The following is a 26,604-nucleotide window of genomic DNA, read 5'->3' on the forward strand; positions in this document are numbered from 1 at the left end:
TTTAGAAATGTATGTTCTATACCCGCTCCCACCATTCAAATATACTTTAGTTTTTAAAATATATCTTTATTAGATTTTAATTCGAATACAAACACAGTTGTGTCCAGTATAGCATAATTATCCAAACAACAGCCAGCAGTCAAACAGCAGACCTGTCGAGCATGAAACACCAGGTACACAGACCTGTTTCAGAGCAAAGAAGTTCTACGCATTGAAGAAAATGCAAAGTACCTGATAACAGTCTAAAGGAGATGCAGCGACGCCACATCAAATTGCACCCATCAAACATACTTCATCCTATCTTCTGTATAAGTAGTTTCCCTATGTTTCCTGGTTGGGAATGACGGTGCAGAATGTTTGGAAACACCCCCACAGTTCTGGTTGTGAACATCCAGGCAGTTTGTTTGCTCACCCCCTTGTTACCCTCCCTTTGTGTGACTCGTGTTTTCAATCGTGCTCTTCCACTCAACCGTGGTGTAAAATGTGTTATATAAGCAAGTTGTCTCCAACATTGAGTGAAACTGGCAGTTCGAAAAATCTGCAGATGCAGATTGTTTGAATGAGAAATTGTAAATTACATAAAAAACTTTAGTGGTTAGTGTTAGTGCTATTAATTGTCAGTCACCATAAAGGCAAATTTTCTGACAGCCTGCATGCTCCAGCCACAGAAAAAGGAAGTTCAGGACTGACCTTGCAGCAGAACAAGACAACCACCGGTCCGTTTACAGCCGTAGTCTCAGACTGCAAGCCCAGAGGAATTGGGCCCTTGATTTCAGAACAAACCTTTGGCTTTAGTGAGCTATATAAACGTCATTTTTCAGGTAGATTGGCTATAAACGTCATTTTTCAGGTAGATTGGCTTAATAAGAGTGTTTGTTCACAAAAAAAACGAAATGTTCCATTTTGGGATATTGTGCTTGATTAGACTGACGCGGTCTGTTCGGTGTTCTTTTCCCAGCTTGGAAGTTTAAAACTGACAGGTTCAGTATAGGATTGCAATGATTTTGGTTGAACCTGTTGAATTGATATCTGCGTTATCAATGATTGTAATGGAAGAGAGTGAGTGTTGGAAGTATGCAAAAATTAAGTGACCTTATTATGTTCCTCTGGTTTCCCATAGGTTGCTTTATACAAAACTGTGCCAACACGTTTGCTGTCGCGGGCCTGGGGACGCCTGAACCAGGTTGAGTTGCCCACTTGGCTCCGGAAGCCAGTCTACAGCCTTTACATCTGGACCTTTGGTGTCAACATGAAAGAGGCCGCTGTGGAGGATCTTCATCACTACAGGAACTTGAGCGAGTTCTTCCGAAGGAAACTGAAGCCTCAGGCACGGCCGGTCTGTGACATGCATAGTATGGTAAGGAGCCTGGTTGAAACAGCTACAGTATGGTGATCTAGGCGTGGCCGGTCTGTGACATGCATAGTATGGTAGCCTGAATGAAACAGCTGCAGTATGGTGATCTAGGCGCGGCCGGTCTGTGACATGCATAGTATGGTAAGGAGCCTGGTTGAAACAGCTACAGTATGGTGATCTAGGCGCGGCCGGTCTGTGACATGCATAGTATGGTTAGGAGCCTGGTTGAAACAGCTGCAGTATGGTGATCTAGGCGCGGCCGGTCTGTGACATGCATAGTATGGTAAGGAGCCTGGTTGAAACAGCTACAGTATGGTGATCTAGGCGCGGCCGGTCTGTGACATGCATAGTATGGTAAGGAGCCTGGTTGAAACAGCTACAGTATGGTGATCTAGGCGCGGCCGGTCTGTGACATGCATAGTATGGTAGCCTGAATGAAACAGCTGCAGTATGGTGATCTAGGCGCGGCGGGTCTGTGACATGCATAGTATGGTAAGGAGCCTGGTTGAAACAGCTACAGTATGGTGATCTAGGCGCGGCCGGTCTGTGACATGCATAGTATGGCAAGGAGCCTGGTTGAAACAGCTGCAGTATGGTGATCTAGGCGCGGCCGGTCTGTGACATGCATAGTATGGTAAGGAGCCTGGTTGAAACAGCTACAGTATGGTGATCTAGGCGCGGCCGGTCTGTGACATGCATAGTATGGTAGCCTGAATGAAACAGCTGCAGTATGGTGATCTAGGCATGGCCGGTCTGTGACATGCATAGTATGGTAAGGAGCCTGGTTGACACATCTGCAGTATGGTGATCTTGGGATCTAGTTGCAGTATGAACAGAATAATTAGTCCGAGGCATATCTTTGAGGTCAAGAGTGAGAAGCATGTCTGCAAGATGAACAGAACGGTGAGCGAGTGGCCTGTTTGTAGCTTACCCTGTATGATGGGTGAAGGGTCAGTCGGCAGCATGCATTTTATGGAGCAACAGCACAGTATTGTGAATTGAGCTCATCAGCCACATGCAGAGTCTGGTGGTTGAGGGACTTGACATCACATCAGCCGAGGATGAGTGAGACCATAGGTATACAGAACAGTGATGGATGGAATGCTTGACTTAATCTCAGTCACTGGTAATCACTCGGGCGGCATCCCAGTCCATTGTTATCTTGATGAGGATGAGTGAGACGCTTGTCTGAGCAGTGCCCATGATAGTTTGAATGCTTTGCTGGACATTAACAGTATCTGAGTTGAGAGGCCAGTAAGTGACACACATATCCTCATTGGGGATGGGCAAGTAAGCGATGTGTGGAGTATGGAAAGTGAGGGACAGATGTGGCTTACAGTCTTGTGTATATATCAAGCAAAGGATGCATGTGTGATATTTCTCAAAGGTTGATTTGACATGCATAGTTTAGGGTATGCAATGCTAAACTTTAAAAACTTTCACAGACCGAACTCTTATACACCATTGGTTATATGACCTTTCTCTACAGATCAGTCCATCTGATGGAAAAATCTTGCACTTTGGGCGCGTGAAGAACTGTGAAGTAGAGCAGGTGAAAGGTGTTACCTACTCCCTAGAGTCATTTTTGGGGCCGCGGACATGGACCGATAATCTGCCAGTCACCAGAAGTAAGTGATCATTGTAGGCACGTAAACTGTAAGCTGTGGATGCTCACCCGTCAGAGTGCTCGCTGCTCGAACTCACCCCATTCTATGGGACAGTCTCCCCTTTGCCAGGGAAATACGGAAATAAACCTTACTAGAAGTCTAACGTTGGGCCCTGCATGACGTGCCTTGCTATGTTGCTTTAATTCAAAATGTCACTCTCCTTTGCTTGACGGAATTGCTGAGCTTTGTCCACTACTTCAATAGTCTGCTTGCTGAAAAACGGATGTATACACAACCTACCTGGTTCTTTGTGGTACAGGTCCATTGAGGTGTCCTAGACTATTGCCCAGCTTAAATTTGGATTGTCTGTGTTCTCAAAAATGTATGCCCATCACCTTGCCATCTTCTTTATGATAGGTTCTTCATTAATAATCCTAGCCAAACCTAGAATCCCAGGGGATTTTTTTTTATTAACAAAAAAAACTTATTTTTGTATGTGCCCACATAGGCCCTGATTGCTGAAAGTTATATCTTTAAAAAACATATTAGAAAACACACTAAAGATGAAGGGCTGATCCAGCATTTGTTAATTTCTATTTAAAAAGCTTCTTACCAGAATCTTAGCTGCCGCCATTGGTCAGTCTTCCCATTGCCTGGTTTGGGCTTGCGGCAACCTTCTACCATGGTGAGGACCGCCCTTTGGGGCAACCCAAATAATAAAATCACAGAACACCCTCAGTCAAATTAGGTTGCCAAGCACACTGTGAAAAAAGCCAAGGCACGCCAGAAAATGTAGAGCAGGGGCACAGCTCTTGACAAGGGTTTCCTCTCTACCAGTTCCCTTCTGTGTAGCCTCAAATAATCAGGAAAGCAAAATCTGCCGGCTCAGCATGGCTATACCAAATGCTGGTAAAGAGGTGATCCTGCTAGGCAGTGCAGAAATAACTATTGAACCAAGCTTTCTACGGATTAATTGTTTTCCAAGTTAGTCAAAACCCAAACCAAAACGCAACCTCCACAACCCAACAACTTAACAAAGGCTATCCCAAGTTGCGAAGACTTCTCTGCTTTCTTCAAGCAAAAGAACGACACTATAAGAAGCGATCTCATCAAGGATGTAAGTCGATTCGCCGGCTCCATATGCATAACTAACACTCATGCTAAAAACAACGCTTCATGGACGTCCTTCGACACCTATTCCGAAGAATCAATTCACAAGCTGCTGGTCACCTTGAAACCCGCCAACCATCACACAGACCCCCTACCTGCCAATGCTGTTAAAGTCCTCACCCCCCTGTTCCTCCCACTCTGGACTAAAATCATCAACTGTTCCCTGCAACAAGGGCTCATCCCAGACTCCCTCAAGATTGGGCAAGTCACGCCTATACTCAAGAAACCCACAGCTGACCCGGCCGACCTAAACAACTATCGTCCTATCACCAATATCACCACTCTAGCAAAACTGTTAGAAAAATGCGTACAACTCCAACTGACAAAACACATTGAGCAGTTTGACCTCCTCAACTCTCACCAATCCGGATTCAGAGCAAAGCATAGCACGGAAACGGCCATGACACACATAATAGATGATGCCCTCCAAATCCTTGATCACAATGAGTCTTGCCTCCTCATCCTTCTTGACCTTTCTTCAGCATTTGATATGGTCAAACACGAGAATCTACTGGAGCTACTAAATACCAGAATGGGCATATCCGGGACGGTTCTCAAATGGTTCACGTCCTTTCTGCACAACCGTTCTCAGAGGTTCAAGATCAACAACGCACTGTCCTCGCCTGTGCCAGTAACACTGGGCATCCCGCAAGGTTCCTCCCTATCCCCCACATTGTTCAACCTCGTCATGGAACCACTCACCACCTTGCTTCAATCTTCTAAGGTACATTTCCATATGTACGCCGATGACACTCAGCTCTACCTCAAGCTTCAATCCCCTGAAGACATCAAACTGTTGAATGCCACACTAAGAAACACCCAAGCTTGGCTGGCCGACAATCACCTCAAACTAAATGCTCTGAAAACTGAGTTCCTTCTGATCTCTCCTCCTGCGAAAAAGGACATCACCCAAACCTGGCTCAATCATCTAACCGCACTCAATGTCCAACCCACCATCGTGGACTCAGCGAAATCCCTTGGCATCACACTGGACTGCAATCTCGACATGCAGCAGCATATTAGCATAGCAACTAAAGGAGCCAACTTCCAAATCAACACGCTGAGAAAACTCAAACCCTTCCTACCACCCAAGGACTTCCAAACTGTGGTACAAGCCTTAGTCATTCCTCGCATAGACTACGGAATTGTGGCTCTCAGCGGGCTCCCCCTGACAACAACGGCTCCCCTAAGAGCCTCCCTGAACGCGGCCGCGAGACTCATCACTGGCTCAAGAAAACACTCGCATATATCCCCTGACTTAAAAGCCCTGAACTGGCTGCCTATTGAAGCCAGAATTCAGTTGAAAATTGCCTGTATGACACACTCGGCCGTACACCACAAGGCACCCAACTACCTCTCTCATAAGCTGACCATATCAGGAGGCTCAAGATCCAACAGAAGCACAAACACTCTCCTCCTGAAACCACGGAGATTCCGGAAGGAAAAAACATACAAACGCTCCTTCTCTGGAATGGCACCTAGGATCTGGAATGCACTCCTGCCAGAAACCAGGCTTATCCCGTCCACTATACTCTTCAAGAAAGAGGTGAAGGCCATCCTTATGGCTAAATACACCTGAACACTATTGATACTGGAACAATGACAGTATTTGGCTCCCTCATTATCGGCTGTCTGAATACTTATCTATGTCAGTCCATTTTTTTTTTTTTTTTTTTTCTGCTTCTGGATCTAATTCATTGCACGGATGCTATACTATTGATTTCCAACTTGTTTATTGGGTTGTACACTAGGACTTGAGTGCCTCAATAACCTGCAACGCACCCACTACTGACTACTGCTTTGCTTTCAACATTGTGTTTACTCACCCTCTGGGGTGCTATAATCTTATCCGTTTAGACATTGTACTGCTTCCATATTATTGTTTCTTGATTGTTATTACTCTGTATACTCTTGTATGATTGATACCCTATTTTTGCAACTCACTGTCTACGGAATCTCATATTGATTTAAGAGTCTTGTTTATCCTACCTACTGTTTCTGTAAAGCGCTCTGATATCTGCAAAGATCTTGTTCGCGCTATATAAAACTTTAAAAATAAATAAATAAATAAAATAAATAAAATAAATCATTTGGCCACAAAATCTCCAGGCTGAACTGTCTGTATTACTAGTGTTCTTTTGCAGTTTACATGATTCATGATAAAGCATCAGTTTTTGCTCCAGAACATTTGCTATATTAATCAGGCAAGAGTCATCACAGGCATATGTCCATACGCCTGTCTGTCATAAACATAGTGAACAAGTGTAATCACTACTATGCAATAATTGTGAAAATATTCAGCTGAGAACCACATGCATCTGCTTCGATGAACTGGTAACTATTGTTTGTTGAAGTGACAGAGCCTAAAGATATTGAGTAAGGGTGTCTCTTGACTCAATTTGTGTCTTTTCCCCCTGGTTGTATGCAAAACCTTCATAACACGCTGACATTTTTCACCAGCATATTCATGCCATAGAGGAGCCTGCTCGAAAATCTTCACGGTGCAGGAGCCTCTTTTAATAATTTCAGAGTGCAGCAATTTGTCCAGGCGCTGTCCGTCAAGCGCAGCACTCTTCCCCTGGCGCTGTCCTTCAGAGTGCAGACGCAGTGCTCTTAGCTCCTCAGAGTGCACTGGGTCTTAACGTCGAATCTTCAGAGCTTTGTATGATCTGTATTCACCCTGTGGCACTGCGTGTAATCCCTTACCTAGCTCACCCCCACTTCGGGACTTTAATACATGTATTAAAACATCCGGTCATAAAATGTAAGTCTATAAATTGTTGACTGTGTTTTTTTTAATTTTCCGTCCTAGCTTCACCGAGTACTTCTTTCCAGGACCAGCTGGTCACCAAGGAGGGAAACGAACTGTATCACTGTGTTATTTACTTGGCACCAGGGGATTATCACTGCTTTCACTCGCCCACCGACTGGAGTGTGCACCACCGGCGGCACTTCCCAGGTAAGGCTTTTAAGAGAGTTGGCTCAACTGCACTTTGTCAATGTTTTCTTCAATGAAGCAGCAAGTGATCGCCGCTTTGAGTGGATGAACGTGTCCTGGCTGGATATCACTGTAGTTTTACTAAAGTGTCTAAGAATACAGCATTACATAAGGTGTAAGAATTGTTTTGGAAATTGCTTTACATTAAATATAACTTTGATTGAAACCTTTAATGTTTATCCTGGTTTGTTTGTTCTTTTTGGGATACGCTTTTAGGACATCTTCTATCTATCACAGGGATGTAAACGTGTGTGGGTGGCAATGTGGTTATTTGAAGGGTGTGTTTTTTCCAGAATGATCTGGTGAAATGCGGTGCTGCAGATTGTATCCTTGCTTCACTGGTGAGGAGCATTTTCCATATTGCTTTGAGGTCATTGGTGCCAGAACGTTTTTTGATGCTTGAATGTTCACTTTGAAATGTGATTTGTATTTTTTTAGCAACCTTCGAAATACTATCGGTATTTGCCAGTACTGTTGCCACAGAGAGCTCTCTGGGCTTATGTAGTTGGTTGCAGGCCAGTGCTTGCGTGTATAGAAGGGAGTATATGAATGTGATGTGTCAAATGTGTCAACAGTTGGGCAGGGTGTTTGAGATTCTGAGATATGCTCCAAATCTCCTACAGAAAATTGGATTGTACAGATTTTCGTGATTGAAAGGTGGAAGATGAGAGTACAGAACATCTGCTTTCATGTGCGAAGAGGTACTAGATGTTTGACTGTATCACTGCTCGATGCATGGTGTGAGTTCATATAGGCTCAGGGAAAAGCTTGCTATTGGGATGTTAAGTTAGTTAAAGTTTTGTGATTCAGACTCAAGAGTGTTCCAGAGCTCTGGGTTATACTGAGAAAGTAGCACCGCCAATTTGGCCTTTCTGTACTCTGGAATGTCAAGTATGTGTGCTGCCTTTCACCATAGTACCCTCCTTGTTGGTAGGTTTGGAGATTATGTCACTGGACTAAAGAGACCTAGTCACATTGATCTCGAACATTATGGCCCCATGGTTGGAGAGAAAGCACAGCCTGGCAGCTGTGCTCTGAATCTCACGAGTCTGTGGTTCAGTGTGACCTTGAAGTACTGAAATAATATTACGGGCTTGTTGAAAGGAATCTCAGAAAGTAGAGGATTTTCCTCTGGGTCTAGATTCAGGATTTGATTGCTTGGTGGTTCTTTAACTCGAAGGATCTATTTAATAGATGTTCACCTTTCTTTGTCCATTGGCCTCTTGGCTGAAACAGAAGACCAATTGTCATGTGCCAGGATTTCTGTTTCAGCTTCATTGAGCTTGAGGTGGTTGGAATTCTTGCAGTTTTTAGAATGCTAGCAGAGAGAGTACAATGACTCTGTTATCAGTACTTTTTACTTGTCTCACTTTGATCTGAGTGTCATTATCCTATTTCCAGTAGGAGAACCCCAAACATTCATCTGGGAGTGTCAGGGGCACCATAGATTGTTGAAGGACTACTACTTCAGTAGTGAATGGATAGCGTTTAAAGTTGATCTCTAGGTGCTGACAGGAACAAGGACATCTACGCTCTGGAGCCTGTTCACCAAAGAGGACAGCGAACAGTATCAAAGGAAGCTGAAAGAGAGCAGAGCTGGCTGCCTCAAGTTCACTGCTGTCTTGAGGTCACCCAAATGGAGATCGGTGGAAACCTGTTGCCGTGCTTGGGGCTGAATCATGTTTAGCAATCTGACTGGAATGTCCTTGCATTCAATGAAATACTCTCTTATGCCAAAGATGTCTTTCCTGCCATGAAGACGGTTTCTGAAAATGCTCCCTGAAAAGAAAGTGCACATGCTGCATCTATATATAGGGTGAAGACATCCTAAGCACTCAAGATAAGGCAAGAAATCAGACCATAAGAGGCCTGTTAAACCTGCAGCCGGTTTTCTGCTGCATGTTGAGAGCTTGCTACTAGTCGTTGTATAGATCACATTTGCTATTGGTGTCACACAGAGCACTATAGGCTGTCTGTAATGTTTTTCTTCCTAGCTGTTGGTTTTGTGCAGGCTGGGTTGCAGATGTTTCTTATGGCCTTTATGAGTGGTTAGTTTGTGTAATGTTCTGCTGAGTAGCAGATGCATATATTGCAATGTGTGGAATTTGTTTGGTACAGATCGGATTTGATGTGCAAATAGCCCGTGGCGTAGTGTGCAGATCTTGGGGACAAGTCTATGGTAACAGAGGGTGTGACCATATGCTTTTCTAAAACTATTGCTCATGGGCTTGTTTGTCAGATTAGAGGAGTATATTGTGTGTGCAATCATACTATAAATACACATCAGTAGAGATTCAGCCCTCTGGGAGGTAACACGTTGTATTGGAGAGATCTGTATTTGTAGATGCCTACAAACACTGCTTAATGATGAAATTGTCTCTCCAGGACCACTTCTCAGGGGCAAGCTGCCCTAGTGATGTGTATTTATAGTATGATTGCAGCTAGAATGAGTGTGTATGTGTAGTATGAATGAATTAATTAAAGGTTGCTGCTGGGTTAAATATTTTGATACTGTTAGTAAATTCAATTGCAATAAGCCATGAATTTTGACTTAATTGTTTGAAGAGATGTGCACTGTTTTGCATTTATGTATGTTTTTGTGACTTTTTTCTATTTAATATGTATATTAAAAGGTAAAATAATGCAATGTAAATAGTAAATATTAATTCATTTGCACAAAGAAAACATGTTATAAGTATAATCACATATATGACGCTCAAAATCCTCTCCATCGGAAAGGAAGACAGCACTCCGGGGGTAGCAGTGAGAAAACTTGTTCTTTAATTACAGAATAAACAGACACGTTTCGGCATTAGCCTTCGTCAGTGTTTCTGACCACCTAAACACAGAGGTCCTAATAAAGTTGTGTTGCAAATGATAGACATGAACAAGGGACCAGCCCAGCCATAGCAAATAGTGGCGCCATTTTGGAACGGGTTTCCCTAGATGAGAAACCTAACAAATTAATATTATTAATCAATAAAATGGCGAAAATGAAATGGGCATTTTTTGAATAAATGTACAATTTCATGACATAAAGCAAATATATATATAGAAAAATATAGAAATATATAAAAAAAAAAAATACAAAAAAAAAAAAATATATATATATATATATACCGTTTGCCTTAAATTTTGAGGCGCTGCACAATATTGGTCGGTTACTGACATAGTGAACCTGTATAGGTCATAATAAAAGCAGTATAGGTCCGGTAAGAGGACTTGAGGGTTAGTATCTTTTGTTCTCCCCCTCCTCTTGGACCTTAATCGTTTACTGCGGTGAACATTCCGCTGCGGTGCGGGCGTTCTGAAGGGTTGGCGGGGCTGCATCGGCCAACGGTCGTGCGCAGCACCAGGGAGGGAGTGCTCACGTCAGCCAACGCGAGCACGGAACGGGTTAAAGTAACTTAGATGGGGGCCTTTCTTACTTACAGTCAAAAACAAGGAACTGACAACATAAACATCAGTGGTACAATAACTCGTTAATGAACATCTGTGATGATATTGCTCGTTTCATAATCTGACTTAAGTCTTCTGCGTAATGTTTTGAAAAATTAATGTGTACCAAATTATTTTTTTCAAGGCTCTCTGATTATCCCACAGCTTTCAAAGCTATTCCAAAACTAAGTACACATTCAAGCTTCCTGATATTTTTAGGAATGTCAAATGATACTAAAAGTGACTGACCACGAGTGTTATTCTGCGTACGCCAGTTCTCTGGTGTTTGTATCAGGTGTCCTTAAATTTATTACACTACAACAAGAGTAATCTTGTGGCTTAGTTTATCATCCCAGGTTTGTATTTCTTCCGTTACTTTTCGAGCATTCAAAGAGTGTACCTAGAGTTCACACAGTGCAAAGAATTATTTTTTCAAGATAACAAATGAAGCATTTTTAAGTAAGTTTTGATTCGATCAAGGGATTTATTTGTCATATATATGTTTATTAGATCATTGACCTGAGATTAACGAATAGCCATGCTTCTTAAGAAACATCTCACAGAACACTTTGTGAGGCACTTTTGGCACCTCTTTGGGCCCTTTCAAGCTAATGCATCAATCCATAGAAAGAAAAATAATTCTAAATAAGATATTATTTAACACTTTTATTTGGGAAATATTTTCGTACTGCATTTCTTTAATTGATTTAGGTACGTCAAATGCTTAAATGTTTTAAAAACTACTTCAACATGTAACTTATCTCTATAATATTGCTTCCTAATCTAAACACATTTGACTGTATCCCATGTTTCAAAATATTCTATTTACTTTATGCATAAATTTGCTGTCTGATATGGTATAGAATCATCTGCCATCCACCACTCGAAGTTGAAACATTTACGTTTCTTTCTTAAACACACACTTGTGCGCACTCTTTACCATCCCATGCACCCCCTTCTCCCTCTTGAAAATAGATATTAAGTTGTACATAGTGTGAGGCAACAAGGTGCTGCATCTTTACTATATAGTGTGTTAATAGTAGTTGGTCACTCTGGTCATAAAACAAACATTACAATTGTGCGACCCAACCGTAAAGGAGGAATATACACAGCTTTCTAGCCTATATCATAATGATCTGCACAGCTTTCGTTAGAAGTAAGTAATTCGTTTAATTGCAGTCCCCCAAAGTAGACCAGTGTTTGGATAGTTCTTTTGCTTGCATTGGCCAATGCGTTATCAGTATCTGGAATTCAAATTAACAGTTCTTGTCTGTGTTGCCTTCTATGATCTTTACTTTTTCAGAAACAGTTATTGATTCTCTCCAGTGTGTATTCAAGCATGTAGTTGGTTGCCAATGTTCTATTTTTACTAGGGCCTAGAAAGTAGAAGCACAGTCTCTCAATATCCCTGTTCATGATGTTATTTTTATCACAGGCTCTTTGATGTCGGTGAATCCAGGGGTCGCTCGATGGATTAAGGAACTCTTCTGTTACAATGAACGGGTGGTCCTCACTGGTGGTTGGAAGCATGGCTTCTTTTCACTGACAGCCGTAGGAGCTACCAATGTTGGGTCTATTCGGATCTACTTTGACAGGGTACGTTTTATTAAAAGCCTAGCTTTGATAGAATACTTTATATGTCACACAAATGTAAATGGTGTTAGCTGGCTGTTTCTAGTTTAAAAGATTTCCTAGAAATTCAGTGGGGTTAAATGAAATGTATAGATAGATTCCTACGCTTATTAATTTCACAGCAGGGTGCGTGTTGTTAATTTCACAGATGATATACACCAATTAGTGATGATACCGGATTGCTTTGCTTGGTTGTGCTGTTGGGAGTAAAGCTGGATGCACAGAATGGGTTAAGATATTACGGTCAGAGTGATGCACAGAGGATCTGTTTAGCTGTGGGATTATATGATTGGCTGGATGATATTGAATAGCTTTCTTATTTATTTGTTGCGTCTGAAAGAGTGGCTGGATGAGCTAGATGGGAGTCACTAAATTATTGGTGAGATAAAATTGGTAGCAGAGGCAATGAATGATGATAGGACAAACTGAATTGCTGGATGGTAGTGAATATTGGTGCTATAAAATGGGTGGCTGGGAGGCAGTGAATGGAGATTGTACAAGATAGATAGTTGAAAGGTACTGAACGTGGTGGGTTATGATGAGTAACCAACAAGCTTTGAGTGGTGGTGGGATTATATTCATTTAAGTTATTGGATGACAGCTGGATTGGATGGAGGGTATTTCCTTTCAGTTTGATGGGGTAGCTCATTCAAAGGCATTTTGATGCATTAAGATAGATGACTAACTGTTAGGCATTCAATGGTTTGGCAGGATGGGGACCCATAGTGGTGGGACATGACCTGTACTGTGAAATATTTAATTGTGATGAAGAGCTCACAAGTGATGGGATTGGATGGGTAGCTCAAAGACCTATTGGAGATATAATGTGGGTTACTGGGAGGCATTTTATTAGTAGAATATGATGGGCAGCCAGAAAAAATAAGAGAGAAAGATTCTATGATGCGACTGGATGGCCAGCAGGAACGCACAGATTCATGGTGGGGTTGGATGAGTAATTGGGTTTTATTGAAGCAATCGGTAACTGGAATGCATCTAATGGCATTGGAGTTGGGTGGGTAGCTGGAACGCTTTGAACGGCATTGAAGTTAAATGTGTGGCCGGAATACATTGAATGGCATGGAAGGTGGGTGTGTAGCTGGAATGAATTGAATGTCATTGGACTTGAATGGGTGGCCGGAATGCACTGAATGGGACTGGAAGTGGGTGTTTAGCTGTAATGTATTGAATAGCATTGGAGTTGAATGGGTAGATAGAATACATTGAACGACATTGAAGGTGGTTGTGTAGCGTGAATGCATTGAACAGCATTGGAGTTGAATGGGTGGCGAATTTATTGAATGGTTGTGATAGGATTGGTTGATGGGAGTACATTGGAGTTAGATGGGTTGCTGGACTGAATTGAATGTCAGTGGAGTAGGATCGACAGCTGGAAAGCATTCCTGTTTCAAATTTCTTATTGCGGGATGTGATGGAGTGGTTTAGCCCTTTAGATTACTTTTTGAATTAATGATTTTTAGTGCATTCTTTGGTCCTGCAGATTAATTGTCTGTTAAAATAACTTTATACAGAAAACATAAATCCAATCAGTGAGTGTTATGTCCCATCAGAATGTCTCCTGTTGAGGAGCCAGTTGTCATCAGTTGGCATGGCTCCACAATGGATACAATTTGCACTTGTGATGTTTACTTCTTATTTAGAACAAGTCAAAGAAACTGGGATCTGGAGTTTCTCGCCAAGTTTTTCTCTAGTTTATTTTCTTCAATAATTCTTGAGGGTTATTGTCTCAGTTAAAATGCAACATCCGATGGGTAGAATGCAGAACTTTTATGTGCTTGACTGACTCTTAACACAGAAAAATGTGGTGATTGGGTTTAAAACTTGGCTCTGAAACATGCCTTGGATGCCAACAAAATCTCCTCAAAGCTGTAGGGGGAAGTGAGATCAAATCATTGTCAGCCAAATACCCAGGTCAAGACCCTTGGTCCAGTTCCTCTTCTTAATCATCTGAGAAGTACAGTAAGAAAAGACAACACAAGCAGGAGAAGCGCTATTTGTCAGAATGCCTTGTCAGGTACTGATTTGTTCTCCTGTTCAAAAGGGAATCAAAACATTCCCAGTTATCTACCTCTGGATTCCAGCACATGAAGAGAAATTTAGGCATTTTTTCTGTGAGCATGTTATCTACTACAAACTCTAAAATTACGGTTACCATGCTAACAGAGCTATACTGAATGAAAGAAAAAAATTGACATTTGGTCTTTAAAATGTAGTAAGACTGTAAAGATAAGCTCAGATGTAAAAATGGAGATCTCAAGGAGTTTGGCTGCAGCAGCCATAAATAGCTGCGAAGGAGGTGGCTCTGGAAAGGGAGCTTCTGCCCCCAATCGCTGACTCGCCCAAGGGACTGATTACATAAGCCCTGTCAGGAGAAGGATGCAAGATTTCCACTTTCACTGGGCGAAAATCACCTCAGAACAATGTGAGCTTGCAGTAGTCCAACAAGGCTACTGCCTCAAATTCCACCCCACCAACATAACACTACATCAGCGGGTATTGGGTCAGCAATACCTCACGCTTTTACAATAGGAAGTTCAAGCCTGCCTTCAAACGGGCTCCATACAGCCAGTACCCCTCCACCAACCGGGAAAGGGTATGTACTAAATGTATTTCCTCATCCCCAAGAAGGGCAGACTCTACGGTCCATCCTCAACTTCAGGCTGCTCAACCAATTCATCCTGTAAGAGCACTTACTCCATTTGTGTATCATGTCCAAATCTCTAATTATGTATATCTTTTATTTGTGGTTATGCATCTACATATTTGCAACAGGAGGAAAATATATAGAGGAAAAATAAAAATTAACTAATAGCCTCAAATAGCACACTTGACTCATCCTATTTCTCTTCCAAAATATCCCCTACCTTCACTCTGACTCATCCCAAACCTCTTTTACTACTATGAATTCCCAAATAACCCTTTCCAGACTCTTCCCTCCTCTATCCATCCTTTATCGTATTCATCCAAATAACAAGCTCTCTGACATATCCCAAACCTCTATTACTACTATGAACTCACAAATAATCATTTCTAAACTCTTCCCTCCTCTATCCTTCCTTTATCCTATTCATCCAACTAGCACTCACATGTCTTCCACTCTCAATAACCATGTGTATTTCCCTCTACTAATCCACCAATTATCCACCTTTGGGTTCCGGAGTAGCTTTCTGCCTGCCGAAAAGCGCTTCAATGCCTCATCAGGGGCAGTAAGCGCCATATAAATACAATTGCAATTGCATGATAATCTTGCACAACGTCATCCTGTTGCTTCGATTTTGACAATGTTAGACCTCAAGGACACATACTTCCACATCTCCATCCATTCCACGCATCTCTGGTTTATTGTATGTGAACAGAATTACCAGTTCACAGTACTACTGTTCAGGGCTGCAACAGCCCCAAAGGTTTTTATACAGTGTTTAGAGATTGTTGCTGCCCACCTCAGAAGAGAGGGCATACACGTCTTTCCTTATCTCAGCAACTGGCTGATCAAGAGAAGGAACCAGTATGTAGCACACATTCAGACAGCACTGTCTCCTACACCATTTAGGGTTTACAGTAAATGTAAAGAAATCCAACCTACAACCGCAGCAGATCCAACCCTTTTTAGGATTAGTCCCAAATGTTGTTACAGGGAAGGCATACCCCTACCAGCAGATGATGCTGCCTCGTTTTCAGGCTGCTCACCCATTGCAGAAAGAACTGTAATGGAAATGCTCAGAATGAAGGCATCATGTATAACAATAGTATTGCACAGCAGATTACACGTTTCATTACAGCAGTATCTCACCAGTCATCAGTCACAAGCAGAGGGTCAATTGGAAGATCTAGTGTTAAAGCCAGCACATTCTGTAGTGGTGGAACGGCAACAGCCTGTTATCGGGCAGCCCTTTCTTGGACCCTGTACAGCATGGAACCCTTACCAGTGATGCATTGCTCATAGCATGGCTCTCACATCTTGGCATAATAACTGTACAAAGCACATGGAATTCGCTTCAGCAAAACAGACACATCAACTACCTGGAGTTACTAGCCATTTCCTTAGTTCTGCAATCCTTTTATGTCCGTGTCCGGGGCAGGATAGTCCTTATAAAGATGGATAATAAGGGGGTAGCCATTCCCTTCTGCTGTCTATCCCGGCTATCAGATTTGGCACTGAGTGATTTACTGCAACATACATTTCCTGGCAGAACATTACTAATTGGTATACCATGACTTTGCGGCCTTCTTGGCAGGTCCTCATCAACAAGTCAGAGAATAGAAACTCCACCTGCACGTCTCACAACTGTATATATTCACAAGGGGGGGGAGCCCATCCGTCAAGCTCTTTGCCACTTATGAAAATGCTAAATGCCCAAACATCGCCTCCAGGTATCCACACCTACAGTCCGTGGGCAACACACAATTAATTAATTGGTCAGGAATATTTGCATATGCTTTCCCACCTCTCCCAAATGTGGTCAGGAAAATGAGGCAAGTCTCCATGACCCTCATTCTGAAGGCACCAACCTGGGCCATACAGCACTGGTATGCTATGTTGTTAGAGATGTCTATCAGCCCACACAAGACACTACCTGTCTGGCCATGCCTTCTCACTCAACAGTAGGGCATGGTCAGACACCTGTACCATAGACTGTTAAACAAGCAAATAGCTTACCTTCGTTAATGCTTCTCGTGGTTCTGTCTAACCACACATTCCTCACCTTGTGAATGCTGCCAGGCACCAGACTGTATATAGTGAATTTTCAGCAATTCCTTTGCGCGCTAATAAATGGCGTCATATTGCTCTGCATCGACACTCCCAAACCAGAAGTGATGCAGGAGCCATGTAGTGTCACAATCCCTGCACACTTAAATTTGTTTCTTTCTGAACCATGTCCATGTCATTGTACACAGTGCCATTGACTTATCAAAATAGTGTGCAGATATCTAAATTGCAACTTTTTTAAGATGCAGAAGAACAAGTTACTTACCTTCAGTAACGCTTTTTCTGGTGGATACAGTATCTGCCTGTGGATTCTTCAGCTTGTGAATATCCGCTGCGTCAGCAACATTCGGAAAATGTTTCGTAGCTCCTCACGCCGACGTGGACCCCGTCACAGAAGCATGGCATCGCGCACGGCTCCGCTGTCGTCGCTGAATCCATAATAGGACCCCGTCGGCGTGATGACATCCGTTCCACCCTTTTTCCCGTGCCCTCGAGGCACACGGACAGACCGACAACAGTATATATACACAGTGTACACAGTACAAAATAATCAAGGTAACACACATAGTGTGAAGACAATGCAGTAGAGCGAAAAGAAACAAGACATTGCCTTAGAAACAACATGCGCAATAGCAACTATTATATGTATACAAGGGTGGACAACCGGGAGGCGGGTGGGTCAGTGAGGAATACTGTATCCACCAGAAAAAGCGTTACCGAAGGTAAGTAACTTGTTCTTCTGATGGATACATCTGCCAGAGTATTCCTCACCTTGTGAATAGATTCCCACAGCGGTCCCACTCCCGGAGGAGGGTGTCCACCCTTCTATACCAAGAAGTCCTGATGGACGGAGCGAGCAAAGTGTCCGTCCCTCCTCACCTCTACATCTAAACAATAATGCTTTGCGAAAGTTTGAAGGGAGGCCCAAGTTGCCGCCCTGCAAATGTCCTCCACAGGAACACCCCTAGACAAGTCAGATGTAGATGACTTTGCCTTAGTAGAATGAGCTCTCAAACCTTCTGGAAGTTCCTTACCAGCCAGAGAGTAGCATATCTTGATACACAAGACAATCCATCTAGACAGCGTGCGCTTGTGCACCGCTCTGCCTTTCCTGCAGCCAAAGAAATCCACGAAGAGTTGGTCATCAATTCGGAACTCCCTGGTTCTGTCAAGGTAGAAGCTCACCACCCTCTTAGGGTCCAGACGGTGAAGTCTCTCCTCCTCCTTAGACGGGTGAGGGGGAAGATAGAAGGTAGGGAGGGTAATGGACTGCCTCAGATGGAAGGGAGTTACCACCTTAGGCAGAAAAGCAGCCCTGGTCCTGAGTACCATTCATTCAGCATGAATAGTCAAGAACGGGGGTTTTGAACTTAGAGCTTGAAGCTCACTTACCCTCCTTGCCGAGGTAATCGCAATCAGAAAGACCGTTTTAAAAGAGAACAGCCTCAAGGGACACCTGTGCAAAGGCTCGAAAGGTGATCCCATTAAGAAAGTAAGACAAGATTCAAGTCCCATTGAGACACAATAAAAGGAGTGGGAGGAAATGTATTCGTAAGACCATTTAAGAACCTTAAAACAACAGGTGACTTAAATAAGGATGGCTGTTCCGGCAGGCAAAGGAATGCAGACAAAGCCGAAAGATAACCTTTCACTGTCGCTTCAGCAAATCCCTGCTAAGCCAAAGAGAGTTCAAACTGAAGAATGTCTGACAAGCGACCCTTCAAGGGGTCAATCGACTTCTCTCCACACCATGAGACAAACTTGGACTACCTATAAGAATAAATAGACTTGGGGGAGTGCCGCCTGGCTGATAAAATAACATCCACCACGTCAGGTGGCAGAGAAAAAGAATTCAGGTTGCCCCGTTCAATCTCCAGGCATGAATGTGTAAGCTCTGGAGGTGGGGGTGTAGAACCTGCCCCTGCGACTGCGAGAGGAGGTCTGCCTTGAGAGGGAGACGGAGCAGCGGGCACGAGGAGAGGTGGAGAAGATCTGTGTACCACACCCTTCTTGGCCAACCCGGGGCGATCAATATGACATGGGCCCGGTCTTGGCGAATCTTCCTCAGAACTTGAGGAATCAAGGGTATGGGAGGGAACGCGTAAAGGAGTTGTGAGCCCCAACTCAACTGAAACGCGTCCCCCAAAGCTCCCTGCATCGGATACTGGAGACTGCAGAATGACGGGCAGTGTGCATTCTCGTTAGTGGCGAACAGGTCCACATGAGTGGTTCCCCACGTCCGAAAGACTTAACGAACTACCTCTGGATGAAGCCTCCACTCGTGGTGGCTGAGAGGTGCCGACTGAGACTGTCTGCACGTACGTTCAGAACTCCGGCCAGATGATTTTCCATCGGACAAATCTGATGGTCCTGAACCCAGGTCCAGAGACGCAGAGCCTCTCTGCAAAGGCAATGCGATCCCACTCCTCCCCGTTTGTTGACATACCACATCGCGGTAGTGTTGTCCGTTAGGACTTGAACTGACTGACCGCGAAGGGAAGGGCTTGAGCGCCAAACGTATCGCCCGCAACTCTAGAAGGTTGATGTGAAGCAACTGTTCCTCTGGAGACCAAAGACCCTTGATCTCCAGATCCCCCAGATGAGCACTTCACCCTAGGGTGGATGCATCCGTTATCACTGTGGCCACCGATGGAGGCAGATGAAAGGGCTTTCCTTGAGACAGATTGCCCGCCACGCTCCACCAAGATAAATCCGCCGCAGCTTCTCTGGAGATCCTCAATGACTCCCTGAGATCTCCATTGTGCTGATACCAATGCCTGCGATGACACCACTGGAGTGCCCTCAAGTGCCAGCGTGCATGGTTGACCAACAGAATACAGGAAGCCATCAGACCGAGCAGACGAAGGACCTTCAGGACTGGAACAACAGCTCCATTGTAAAATAAAGGAATCATTTCCTGTATGTCGAGAATCCTTTGTGGAGAAGGGAATGCCCGACACACAGTGGTATCCAGTACCGCACCTATGAACAGGTTGCGCTGAGAGGGCACGAGGTGAGATTTGGGCACGTTTATCGAGAAACCCAACCTGTACAACAACTGAGTTGTAATCTGCAGATGATGGAGCACCTTCTCTGGCGACTCTGCTTTGATCAGCCAGTCACCCAGATAAGGGAATTCTGGTATGCCCGACCTTCTGAGATGGGCTGCCACCACCGCCATCACCTTGGTGAAGACTCCAGGTGCAGTAGTAAGACCGAACGGAAGAACCGCAAACTGGTAATGTTGCGATCCTACTGTTAAACAGAGATACTTCTTGTGCAACTTCAGGATTTTAATGTGGAAATAGGCATCCTGCAAGTCGATCGACACCATCCAGTCCTCTTGCTGCAGCGCTTGAAGAACCTGCGCAAGGCTGAGCATCTTGTACTTCTCTTGCTTCAAAAAGAGGTACAAGATCCTGAGGTCCACGATTGGACGAAGCCTGCCATCCTTCTTGGTTATCACGAAAAAACGGGAGTAGCATCCCTGACCCCTTTCCTGCTCCGGAACCACCTCCATCGCACCTTTTCTCAGTAACGCCAGGAATTCCTCCTGCAGAAGAAGTAGGTGGTCTTCCGTGAAAAATCTTTGACAAGGAGGGTAATTTGGGGGAAATTTCCGAAAGCGAAGAGCATAACCATTCTCTACAAGACTGAGAACCCAAAGGTCTGATGTGACCTATTCTCAATCTTGTAGAAAATGAGTAAGCCGACCCCCCCACAGGACCAACATGATCCAGAATGGGGGATCTAGGGCTGCTTTGCTGTGGCAGGAGGGGGGTGGAGGAGGAGGAGGAAGAGGAGGCTTGACGACCTCGAGCACAGCCCCTGTTTCTGCCTATGTAGGATTTGTACAGGAAATGTTGCTGCTACTGCTGTTGCTGTGGCTGTTTGTATGAGCGAAAGGAAGTCCCCCCGAATTCTCTGAATCTCTTATTTGAAGAACCTCTGGTTTGCAGACCTAGCCATAGCCTTACTCTCCTTAAACCTTTCCAAGGCCCCGTCTGCCTTCTTGCCAAACAGACCCGAAGCTTCGAAAGGGAGAATTATCAAGGTCGCCTGCACATCAGGAGAAAACTCAGAAGTCTTCAGCCAAGCAGGCCTCCTGGTGGCAACAGATGATCCCATGACCCTTGCAACAGAGTCAGCCGTATCCAAGCCGCTCTGGATTAAATGTTAAATGTCGTATACTTGTAAAGCGCACAGCTGCCCCAGCAAAGGGGCGTCCCGGCGCTGTATACCGCTGGGGAACCCGTCCTGGCTTTCCCTGTGAGATGGTCCCTCCTGGGCATCTCCAAGGTGAAGACAAGCATCCCCTGCGCTGATGGGGCCGTTAGTAGAGATTAAGCAAGCTATTGCCCAGAGTTGCTGAGTGGGACCCATGGTTGGAGTAGGCACCGAGGCGAGAATTATCGAGTCTGCTGACCATGGCCCAAGATCCTGCCCCGTCGGGAATCGAACCCTGGTCCCGTGCCGACCTCTGCTTCCAGGTCTGCCGTCTCTAACCAGCGAGCCACACCACTCCACAGTTTGAATTACTTGGCGAGCGGCAGCCTGCGTATCTGCAATAACCTCACTGAAGTTCTGCCTGTCTTCTTCAGGTATCTTTGGTACCAACTGCTTCACGGAGTCCATAAGTGAGTGAATATAACGCCCCAGAAGGCATGTCGTATTTGTGGATTTTAAGGCCATGCTGGTCGATGAGAAAACCTTTTTTGCCGATTGGTCCAATTTCTTTGACTCCCTATCACTTGGCACTTGAGGGAAGGCTCCACAACCGACTCCGCCGGCGTAGAACTCGGATCTGGAGGTACAGCCTGGAACGTACGAGGTTGAGTTTGAATCAGAGGTATCGGCTTCGATGACCTCGGAGCCGGGAAATGCCAGGCCGGCGCCACCGGCAGAAAAGGCATAAACGGTGCCTGTGCATAAGTCTACGGGACACCCAAATTGTATGCCATTGGACCCATGGGACCGGATGGTGCTCCAGAGGGGTACATGGCTCTTGAAAATACCCCGTACATCGCATTTAAATAATGCGTCGGGCCTGGAAAAGGTGGATATGGTCCCAGACCATGCTCCTGTTGTGATACATACAATCGGAGTCGGTGCAACCGGACCCGAAGGAGGATCCATCGGAGTCGAAGATCCTTCTGGCTGAGGCTCCTCCTCCTCCTCCCGAGGTGGAGAGTGTGACGGCGCCAGGGAAGGATTCGAAAACTGAGCCGGGGAATGTTCCGGGGAAGCCAAGGCGAAGGAGAGACATAGTCCTTCCGATGTCTATGTTTCGGAGATTTCGACTTCGGATCCGACTCTCTTCTAGAGTGTCGCTGCGACCCATGCTTCTTCTTCTTGTGCTTGTTCTTAGATCGAGAAGCATGCCTCGAAGACGACCTTGAAGCCGATCTTGACTTCGAGCGGGAACTCGAACGCCTCCTACCTCTCTTCTCCTTCAATTTCGCTACGAGCAGCTTCGCCTCTCTCTCGCAGCGCCTTCGGGTTCATCTTATTACAGCTGGAGCATCCTTGGACGTCGTGGTCAGATGACAGACACCAAACGCAGTCTTTGGGGGGATCCGTTATTGACATTAATTTTCCAAACGCCCCACAGGGCTTGAACCCAGATTTCCTCAATGACATATCGATAGGAAACAAGTTTTACACAAAAGTATCAGTAACAAAGTAACCAAACGAACTACTGAGGATCCTAAGAAAAACCGTTCACGTCGACGACGCGGAAAAAAGGGAACGGATGTCATCACTTCGACGGGGTCCTATTATGGATTCAGTGACGTCAGCGGAGCCGCACACGATGCCGTGCTTCTGTGACGTCGTCCACGTCGGCGTGAGGGGCTACAAAAGATTTTCTGAATTTTGCTGACGCAGGGGACATTCACAAGGTGAGGAATCCACTGGCAAATGTATCCATCAGAAGACAGTCCACTCAATAGAGTGGGGAGGGGAGGTCAGCTGGTTGGTGAGGGTTTCGCAGTTAGTGTATCCACCAGAGAAAGCATTACCCAAATGTGAGTAACTTGTGGACATGTTGAATGGCTCAGACCAAAAAGTCCTGCAGGACTGAACGGACAAAGAATCCTTCTGGATAGATTTGACTATCAAGGCAATATTTGTGAACAGACCTCTACATTGCAGCCTGGTAGAAATCTAAGAGCTGCTGCTGCAGTGGTGGCCCTGATGGAATCGATTCTAAGCATTCTTGTAGGTGCTTCTTAGCCAGATTTTGATGCAGAAGACTCTTTACCTGCAAATTGCTTTCAGCACTACCTTACCCTTCTTTACTCCTATGAACCCACAAAGAGCTATTCATCCACCCTTTGGTCTTTGGTGCAATCATAAGCTCATGGGGTTTTGGGTGCACCCAATGGAGTCTTTCTTCCTCTTTCAAGGGACGAGTTGGAGCGAAGCATGCCGGAAGAGTGATACATTTTCTGACATGAAAGGGCAACACAACTGGGGGCAGTAATGACACCTTAGTTTGTAGCACCAGTTAGTCTGGGGAAAAGGGTGGTATATGGTTGCTGGATAGACAGCGCGTGAAACTCACTCACATAACAAGCCAACATTATATCTATGAGAAACTGTTTTCCAAATCAAAAGGCGCAGAGGGCAGCTGTGCATTTGTTTGAATGGGGTACATATCAGATATAGGAAACACAAGTTAAGGTCCCACTGTGGCATAACAAATAGTTTGAAACGTGAGTTAATCCTTTCAGAAAACGAGCCACAACAGGTATTTGAGCAACAATAGTTAATTTGGTGAACGTAAAAAAAAAGGTGACAAGGCTGACAAACAACCTTTAACAGTGGCCACAGCAAGTCCTAAACATAGCACACAAAGCAGGCTAGTGGATGATTTAGCTTGCGGTCGTTGAAGAGTAGTAATCCAAGCCACAAACTTCTCCCAGGGGCTAGGATAGATTGCTCTTGTTGATGGGGGCCAAGATGAAATCCAGTACTGTCCATGAGGCCAAAAGGTATACCAGAGGGCTCTGCAAAGGTACCAAAAATAATTTGGTATAGAACCTTTTTAAGAGCTTGAAACTGCTGTAACCTCACCAATGGGGCCGGGAACTAGAGGGTGGGTCGGTTCCATTACGGGTGACTGACATCTGAAGGTAACCTTCCATCCACACAGCATCTCCTGGCACGAGTAACTGGAAGGGGGGGAGCCGGTGTTGGAGGGCCGCTAGGTATGAACGTCTTGTGGTAGGTTTGTTTCCCCTTTTTTGTTCTTAACGGAAAATTTGGAGTGAGGTGATGATCTCTCTCAGGAGTGACCATGGACCAAGAACTCATCCTCAACTTTGATTGAGATTGGGCTTCCTGTGCCTTCTTAGGGTGCTCGGCGACGTAGAATTTGGCTTTATGGTCCCAGATGTTCTTCAGTTTCATTTGGATGCATTTGTTGCACGACTACGAGTCATGCTAGGAGCAAAGACACTGGAAACAGACCTTGTGTGAGTCTGTCACAATGTGTAAGGAAAGGAGGTATCCCCGACTAAGGTTCCTAAATCGGGATCACTGAAGTGTTTGAAAAGACGAATATTTAGGAACATAAATTTCAAATGGACACTGACTGACAACAAAGAATACTGACTATGGATTGACGGTACACACTGGAATATTTAAAAAAAGGGGGGGTACTTTATTCAATAGTATAATATTTAGGGATCTGACTTTTTAACATTCATTGTCGATCCAACGTTGATTATCATAGTATGCATAGACATCTGTTTGTGTCAGTCTTTACAGGATTTGAACCGTGTCATTTTACATGGAGATATCACTTGCCCACTGGAAACAGTTTGAGTTTTTTCTGTCAAGTGACCCAAATCGGTGGAGCGACATATGGATCTGCGTTGGAATGCGCCAAGGGACTGGGGGGATGGGCTATGCCGGATTTGAAATTATATTACTGGGCAGCGGCGTTACAGCAGATGACAGGCCTTTTGGGAGGGGCAGAAATGGAAGCAGAAACACATACTGGATCTACAGAAATTTATGGGCTGGTTCTAGGTGGGGATACGGAGAATGTTTTTTTAAAGTATACGGAGCCGAGCTATTTAAAAAAAACAAGATTTAAAATGGTTGATGCGGGTTATAGGATTTGGAAGGCCTGTAAGAAGAGTTTCTGCTTGGGTAGATTTAATGCACATACCAGATTTGCTAAAAACCTCACAATACCACAGGAAATGTTTGCGGATGCAACCTTTGGGGAGTGGGAACGACTGGGGGTAAGGAAGGCGGGAGATCTTGTAGGGCCTGAAGGTATGCGACAATTCTCAAACCCCCAAGGGGTATTTGGAATTAACTCAAGGAATTTTTTCAAGTACTTACAGGCCAGAAGCTTTCTAGCTGGTAAGGCGGGAGGTGCTCGAGGATTTGAGATTAACACAATAATGAAGATTATTGAGGAGGGATAAGGCTGTACAATTAAAAGGCTATATGCAGAACTTATTCGGAATAGAGAAGATGACTTAGAAAAGGTCGAAGTAAAACGGATGAACAGACTAGGGTTAGCTCGGGGGATGTTTGGAAAGTCATTACAGCTAGGTCAAGAAATTCTCTGCTCTTCAGCTCAGCAAGCTCAGCATTTTAAAACTTTATACACATTTTACTATACACAGGCTAAAATTGCACAATGGGGGGGGGGGGGAACTCAGGGGATAACGTGCCCTCGGTGTGACAGTACTGAAGGGGATATAACTCATGTGTTTGCTACATGCCCTGACTTGCTGCCTCTGATAGGTGCTATTGAGTTATTTCTGGAAAGGTCACTGAACCTGAAAGTGAAGATAACACCAGAGCTGATATTGTTAGGGGTTGCAAACGGGGTACCTCAATGTAAACAAGAATATTTTCTGTTTGTAGCTAGGGCGGTACTTCGCTTATGCATTGCCTCTGCTTGGAAGAATAGAACCCCCCCTAATGTGCAGCAATGGATAGCTAGGTTGTTACAAAGCTATAATCTAGAAAAATCGATTTATGCAAGGAAGGGGGAAAGGGGTAGAGCACTGGGGCTGCAAATATGGTATCCAATCACTGAATGGAGGGAGGGGATGGGTACATAGGATGCTGGGGGCTTCCCCAGTTTTCCAATAATATTTCAGGGTCTGGTTCAAGTCGGGTAACCTTGGTTTTTAGGTCTCGTAGAGAGACCTAATGCCGTCCATCCACAAAGCTAACTTTTTACGATGAGGATTTTCAACAGTTCACGAGAATCCAAATCACGTGACCTGCTCTCATGCACGAGCCTTCCCCCTGCCAGCAGCCTTTCTCCCTTCACAGCCATCTGTTCCTCTCTCCCCGCCGTCACTTATTCATGGCCGCAGGCCGTCCTAATTGCTTTTTTTTTTCAGCCTGGCTACTTCAAAGGGTCCGGTTTCGGCTGCCCCGCCCCCTGCAATGCCGAGAGCTTCTTTTGCGTTTCTTTTTTGCTCTCTCTCCCTGCTTCGGTCTGGTTTCTGCTTGTATCTTTTATGTAATGTATGTAATCCTTAGTCCTTATGTTTTGCAACTAGTTCTTATGTAAAGCGCTCTGACAGTATAGGAGGCTCGAACCTTCGTTTACATCACCGGCAGCGCAAGCCGTCAGACCATATCCTCTCCATGGAATTGTTGCCAGCGTTTCCTATTCATCTGGCAGCAACTTGCAGAG

At 44.6% G+C, this 26,604-nt stretch overlaps 1 protein-coding gene across 7 annotated transcripts in view; it reads left to right on the forward strand.

Moving 5' to 3' along the window:
- The window catches only part of PISD (phosphatidylserine decarboxylase), a 323,469-nt gene that overhangs the window by 255,080 nt on the left and 41,785 nt on the right, over positions 1-26,604 (forward strand). For all 7 annotated transcript variants that reach the window (XM_086942820.1, XM_086942818.1, XM_086942822.1 and 4 more), the window contains 4 exons: positions 1,121-1,357; positions 2,844-2,982; positions 6,944-7,090; positions 12,003-12,163. In XM_086942820.1, coding sequence (XP_086798946.1) covers positions 1,121-1,357; positions 2,844-2,982; positions 6,944-7,090; positions 12,003-12,163 — 684 coding nt within the window. The remainder of the gene's footprint in view (positions 1-1,120; positions 1,358-2,843; positions 2,983-6,943; positions 7,091-12,002; positions 12,164-26,604) is intronic.

This window comes from Lissotriton vulgaris, chromosome 11 (genome assembly GCF_964263255.1).
Source record: "Lissotriton vulgaris chromosome 11, aLisVul1.2, whole genome shotgun sequence".
NCBI lineage: Eukaryota > Metazoa > Chordata > Amphibia > Caudata > Salamandridae > Lissotriton > Lissotriton vulgaris.